The sequence below is a fragment of the Aegilops tauschii genome, chromosome 3, assembly GCF_002575655.3.
Source record: "Aegilops tauschii subsp. strangulata cultivar AL8/78 chromosome 3, Aet v6.0, whole genome shotgun sequence".
NCBI classification, from domain to species: Eukaryota; Viridiplantae; Streptophyta; class Magnoliopsida; order Poales; family Poaceae; genus Aegilops; species Aegilops tauschii.
In genome coordinates, this window is record NC_053037.3 from 608793803 (window position 1) to 608799493 (window position 5691).

At 45.6% G+C, this 5691-nt stretch overlaps 2 protein-coding genes across 2 annotated transcripts; both read left to right on the forward strand.

The window, feature by feature from the left end:
* On the forward strand, positions 1 to 3330 carry LOC109778992 (probable gamma-secretase subunit PEN-2). Its single transcript, XM_020337574.4, has 2 exons — positions 1 to 405; positions 2873 to 3330. Exons 1-2 carry the CDS (start codon positions 69 to 71, stop codon positions 3034 to 3036), a joined length of 501 nt encoding a protein of 166 aa, XP_020193163.1. The 5' UTR covers positions 1 to 68; the 3' UTR covers positions 3037 to 3330.
* Positions 3331 to 4022: 692 nt separating this feature from the next.
* LOC109778981 (protein BOBBER 1-like) lies at positions 4023 to 5462 on the forward strand. Its single transcript, XM_020337565.4, has one exon. It carries the CDS (start codon positions 4096 to 4098, stop codon positions 4738 to 4740), a length of 645 nt encoding a protein of 214 aa, XP_020193154.1. The 5' UTR covers positions 4023 to 4095; the 3' UTR covers positions 4741 to 5462.
* Positions 5463 to 5691: the final 229 nt, after the last annotated feature.

Below are 5691 nucleotides of genomic sequence, written 5' to 3' on the forward strand. Positions count from 1 at the left end.
GGGTATTTGGGGAAGAGGGGAAACCCAGCAACGACCGGGAAGGAAAAAAAAACACACGGAGACTAGTCATGGAGGCGAGGGTTGCAGCAGGGGTGCCCGCGGACGAGGAGTCCGGCCTCCTCCCCCGCGCGCGCCCGCCGCCGGCAGCCGCCGGCCGAGGGCGGACACCCTCCTCCTCCTCCTCCGCGGCGGCCCAGCGCCGCGCGCCCCCGCCGGCGGTCTGGGCGACGGTGGACGGGCCCCTGGGGATGCCGCTGGAGGAGGCGGAGGGCCACGCGCGGCGCTTCTTCCTCTGGGGCTTCGCCTGCCTCCCCTTCCTCTGGGCCATCAACTGCTGCTACTTCTGGCCCGTCCTCCGCTCCCCCGCCGCCTCCTCGCCCCCCGCCTTCGCCCCCATCCGCCCCTGTAAGCTAACCCCCCACCCGATCCCCTTCTGTTGCTTTCTCCTGCAGTCGGAGTAGATCTCATTCTGTTGGTACACGCATCTCTTGATCTGTCTGAATGATCTTGTTAAGTTCGATTGTGCCCTCCAAGCTTGCAATCGTTGGTGATTTACCTGAAATTTTAGTGCCGAGATTACCAATTTTAGTGCCGAGACCACGCTGCGATAACACGTTATTTGGTCACGGCTTAGTCATCGGTTATTCTTAGGGGGATTAAACTATCTCTATAGTTCTCCTGTTCTAGCAATGTTTGGAGATTTTGGTGGTCTCTGAATAAGTTGTGTTGGCATGTTCAGACCCGAGACCGCTGTTAGAGGTTGATCCTTGGCTGTTAGTTGTGGTTGATTGCTGAATTTCAGTTCAGTCTTGTGGACTCTGATTATGGTCTGGTTGCTTTGAGGCGCATCTGTGGACTGATATGTTAGCCGGGTTTAAGGAGATGGCTAGTTTTTGCATGAATGTTGAATGTCTTGAGCCGAATTCTACTTAATTGGTCTTTTATCTCAGAATGCTGAGTTATCATCGAGAGAAACATACAGGTTCTTTCTTTGGCCTTCTTTCAGACGTACTATTGTTCAGAGAGGCTTACTTGTCTTCTAGGTTCTGTGACCCATAAGGACATGCTATTCTGCTTGTAATAGTGGACAAGATTCACAGTTCAAACTCTGTTATATAGGTTGATGCTGTGTACATCTGGACATAGTGAAAGTTTACAGCTCATTGGCACTTTGGTGCTACAGTCTATCAATGTTCAGGATATCAGTATCTGGTACCATATCACTCGGGTGCCGAGTAGGGATAAATAGGCGAATTTTCCACTTAATCGGCCGATAAATCAGTTAATCAGCTATGCAGTAACCCACCGAGTAGCGATTAACTGACCGAGATGCCGATTAACTGGTCGATATTTGGAACAATGCAGTCTATGTTGCACACTGTTTGGTACTTTGGTCCTTCAAGAAAACAGAACTATCACAGAATAACCTTAGGGTGCAGGTGGTCAGGAAGTAAGAGATCAGATGAGCAAATGGCTTAAGCAGATAACTGGTCGATTACTGAATTTCAGTTGAGTCATGCTATCTTAGTCAGGCTTAACGGCTTAAGCAGATGACTAATCTTTGCATGAACTTTGGATGTCTTGAACCGAACCATTCTAGTTAATTAGTGTTCATCTCAGAATGCAGAGTTATCACCAGGGGAAACATACAAGCGCTTCCATTGACAACCAAACAAACAATTGTTCAGTTAAGCTTACTTGGTTTCTAGGTTCCGTGATCCACAAGGACATGCTATTCTGCTTGTAATAGTGGACAAGATTCACAGCACAAACTCTGTTCTGTAGGCTGATGGTGTACTCATCTAAACATAGTGAAAATTTGCATCTAAACATAGTGAGAATTTGCAACTCATTGTCTCTTTGAGCTACACTCTACATTGCACACTGTCAGACCTTAAATAAATCAAACTGTCATGGAATGACCTTAGGTGCAGGTGGTCAGGAAGTAAGAGAAATCTTATGAATAAATGGTACTACCTCTGTAAAGAAATTTAAGAGTGTTTAGATCGCTAAAGTAGTGATCTAAACACTCCTATATTTCTTTACAGGGGGGGTACAAGTTACCAAATAAGAAGGATCAAATTTATCACTGTTTAATCCAGGAAAACTTTCAGCTTTTCTTGATACTTTTATGTCACCAAATGCAAAATAAAGCACACTCGGCATAGTGTAATCTGGAGCATCCTTTGGATGAACATCTCAACAGTGCTACATGCAATCCAAAATGGCAGTGCTGTGTAGTAAGTTGTTTACTGTAAAACTAACACAATCATATTGTCATATAAATGATTTCTTGAAATAACAGTTTTCTCCTACACTCATTTGCATCTTAATGAATCTAAGAAATACCTGTTACTGATATATCTTTGCGACAACATTTATTATTGCCATTGAGAAAATCTGGAAATGACTGGAGAAAGTTTGAGCTGCTTTTCAGAAACATCAAAAAGGTTGTTTATAGTTTCTTGTCATGACATACGTGGACGGCATAGTCATCTGAGCCCATTTGTGACTTCTTAGCATCATTTCCCCTGTTGCTAGTACTTATTACTGGACTTCATCTTACTATATATGACCTTTTAGAGATGAGATAAAGCATTTTTTCTGCTCTTTATAGCTGTCTGTTTTCAGAACAGTACTTGTCATATTATGCTAAAACAGTTGTGATCCTTTGATGGTATGTCCATCCAGGTTGCAAATAAGAAGGATTGATGTGTAAGGTGCAATATAAATATGAGAATATAATCTCTGTTAAGAGTCAGTTTGGTGTTACACAAGTTTTACTGCTGCTTGCCCATTTGGACTTGAACTGTCTTATGTTGCCCATGCAATTTTTTGCAGTTCCTTACACATTCTCAATGATCCTCTGCAGATGTCGTGCGTTCCGCGGTCGGCTTCACCATCTTCGCTGCTGTTCTCCTCACCTGGGCCACGACTTTCATCGTCGGAGGCGAGCGACTGTTCGGGCCGGTGTGGAAGGATCTCGTGATGTACAATGTGGCGGACAAGCTCGGTCTCACCGGATTCATGGGGTAGATTCCGCCGCACACATCGCTTCGAGAAGGCTGACATGCTTTGCTCCGACCATTTGATGTCTCACTGGTAGTACTTCTTTGTGCGTGATGTTCTGGCATGTCGTTAGTCACTGGTTTAGACTGAAGCTGGGCACTTGAGCAGTTGTATTGCCACGGGCGCACAGAAGCCCGTTTCGAGTAATTAAGGATCTTATGTGTAAATGTAGGGTCGAACCAGCCCACTTCAGCTATGGGGAAAAAGTTAGCAGAAAATGTATTGAAGAGCTGGCTTGTTTGCTGCCTGATTGTCTCTTAACTACCGTGTGTCAAGCACGTTCTACCTAACATATTCAGGAAACATAATCTATGTATACAACATAGGTAATCTCTTTTCGACCGAGGGATTTTGCGGGGAATACGGCCGGAAATCTAGTCAGTGTTTCCAGTTCTTCACCCACTGTCTTTCTTTCTTTCTTTCTTACATCTTCTAGTGTCTTGCATTGCTAGAAACAAATGTTTATCTTCCTACACTACCAACGCAATTCTCCATTCAGCAAGCATGAATGAGCAGGATTGTTCTAGTCACGCATCACCATAGTGCCTTCTGTGTTGTGCAGAAACCACTGGAAAAAATAGCACGCTATACACACTAATAGCATATTTTTAGTGGCGGCGCTATTTTTTATAGCACACTATTTTTTTCCTTGGCAGAAACCTACTCCCACACAAGCAAACCTCCACAAGAAACTTCATGGGGAAACAAATCTTCAAAGGAAAACGCGGCAGGTCTGCTGCTGGAAAACGAGACGTACTAGTTCCGAACTCATACTATTTTTTTGAATTTGAATTCGTTTCGTACTCAAACTGACCAAGAAAGAAACTCAAAAGGCAGAGGTCGAAGCGGATTACGAATCCAGCCCGTGCACGAGCCGGCCGGGGCGGCCGCAAGCCCAATATAAATAAACGGGACCCCAAAGCCCAAAGCCTCATCATCAAACTCATCTGCAATCGAAACCCCACCCCGACCCGAGACCTCGACTCGACCGAAACCCTAGATCAGATCAGAGCCGGAGCGGCGGCCATGGCGATCATCTCCGAGGACATCATGCAGGAGGATGAGACCTCACCGCAGCAGCAACAGGTGGCGGCCGCCAAGAAGGATACCAGCAGCACGGAGGTGGAGAAGAAGGAGGAGGAGAGCAAGGGGAGGCAGCCAAACTCCGGCAACGGCCTCGACCTGGACAACTACTCGTGGGCGCAGCAGCTGCCGGAGGTGAACCTCACCGTCCCCGTCCCCGAAGGGACCAAGGGCAGGTCCGTCGTCTGCGAGATCAAGAAGGACCACCTCAAGGTCGGGCTCAAGGGCCAGCCTCCCATCATCGACGGCGAGCTCCACAAGCCCGTCAAGGTCGAGGACTGCTTCTGGAGCATCGAGGACGGGAGGTCGCTGTCCATACTGCTCACCAAGCGCAACCGGAGCGAGTGGTGGAAGTCCGTGATCAAGGGCGATCCCGAGATCGACACCCAGCGCGCCGAGCCGGAGAGCAGCAAGCTCTCGGATCTGGACCCCGAGACGAGGCAGACCGTGGAGAAGATGATGTTCGACCAGCGGCAGAAGCAGATGGGCTTGCCAACCAGTGAGGAGATGCAGAACCAGGACATGCTCAAGAAACTCAAGTCCCAGTACCCCGACATGGACTTCTCCGGGATGAAGATGCCTTCTTAGATTGTCTGTTCGAGGATCCAAGGCGATGAATTTATAAGATTTTAGATGGAGAAAATTGCTTTTACTACCTTAATTAGTACTCGTACTTTGCTATTTTCGGTGTCTTGTGGTTTAGTGTTTGTTTATTTATGTCTATTATTGTGACGGTCACAGTATGCGCGATGCTTCCGAAATATAAGTGAACAATGTTTTTAATCTTCTTGTCGACTTTCTTAGTTCTTTCAAAAAAAAAATCTTAATTCAAACTTTGTAAACTTTGATCAAGTTTACAGAAAAATTTATCTTCCGTTTGGCTCATGAAGTGTATGAGAAATTAGGCCTTCGTGCTCACTGCAGCGAAGCGAATCAGTGGGACATCAATCTCAAAGGTTCAGACATTGGGATGTACAGTTTAGGCAGGTTCTTGTCGACTGAATACTTTCTATCTAACCAAAACTATGCACTGGTATGATATGCACGTATTTATGTTTCAGATTTTGGTGGGTGCTTGACTCTTTCCTGAAGTTGGCGATGCCGAACTTAATTACTAACAGCCCGACCAAACGTCATGATGTCTTTGAAAACAGCTCTATTGACTCTGAATTCTCTTAAGTGGTCTCTGAATTAATATTGCTCTATTCTTTTCCTTTATAACAGAGTAAATAATTGTTGCTGCTTCGATCATACACATACTATTTCTAATGATATTCATATGATGATAACTTGGTTGCTGTTTCTGTGTGACCTTTGGAGTGTTTTTCCTACAGATAGAAACCTAGGTGCGCAGATGTTCTGTTATATTTTTTTAACTGATGTCCGGTAATTTACTAGTCATAGTCTTTTTTTTAGCATCCATTAGTCCCTGCTTCACTTTTTTTCAGCAACTGGAGAATCTTAATGTTTACAGGGATACAAGTATAACCCTCTGGGCGAACCAAAATGCAAACTACCCACATCAAATACAGTGGCTGC

Excerpts from the sequence above, each read along its gene's own strand:
- LOC109778981 (XM_020337565.4), top strand. The coding sequence starts at position 4,096 with ATGGCGATCATCTCCGAGGACATCATGCAGGAGGATGAGACCTCACCG.
- LOC109778992 (XM_020337574.4), top strand. The coding sequence starts at position 69 with ATGGAGGCGAGGGTTGCAGCAGGGGTGCCCGCGGACGAGGAGTCCGGC. Across the intron at positions 406-2,872 it reads CTTCGCCCCCATCCGCCCCT|ATGTCGTGCGTTCCGCGGTC; the intron begins GTAAGCTAACCC and ends GATCCTCTGCAG.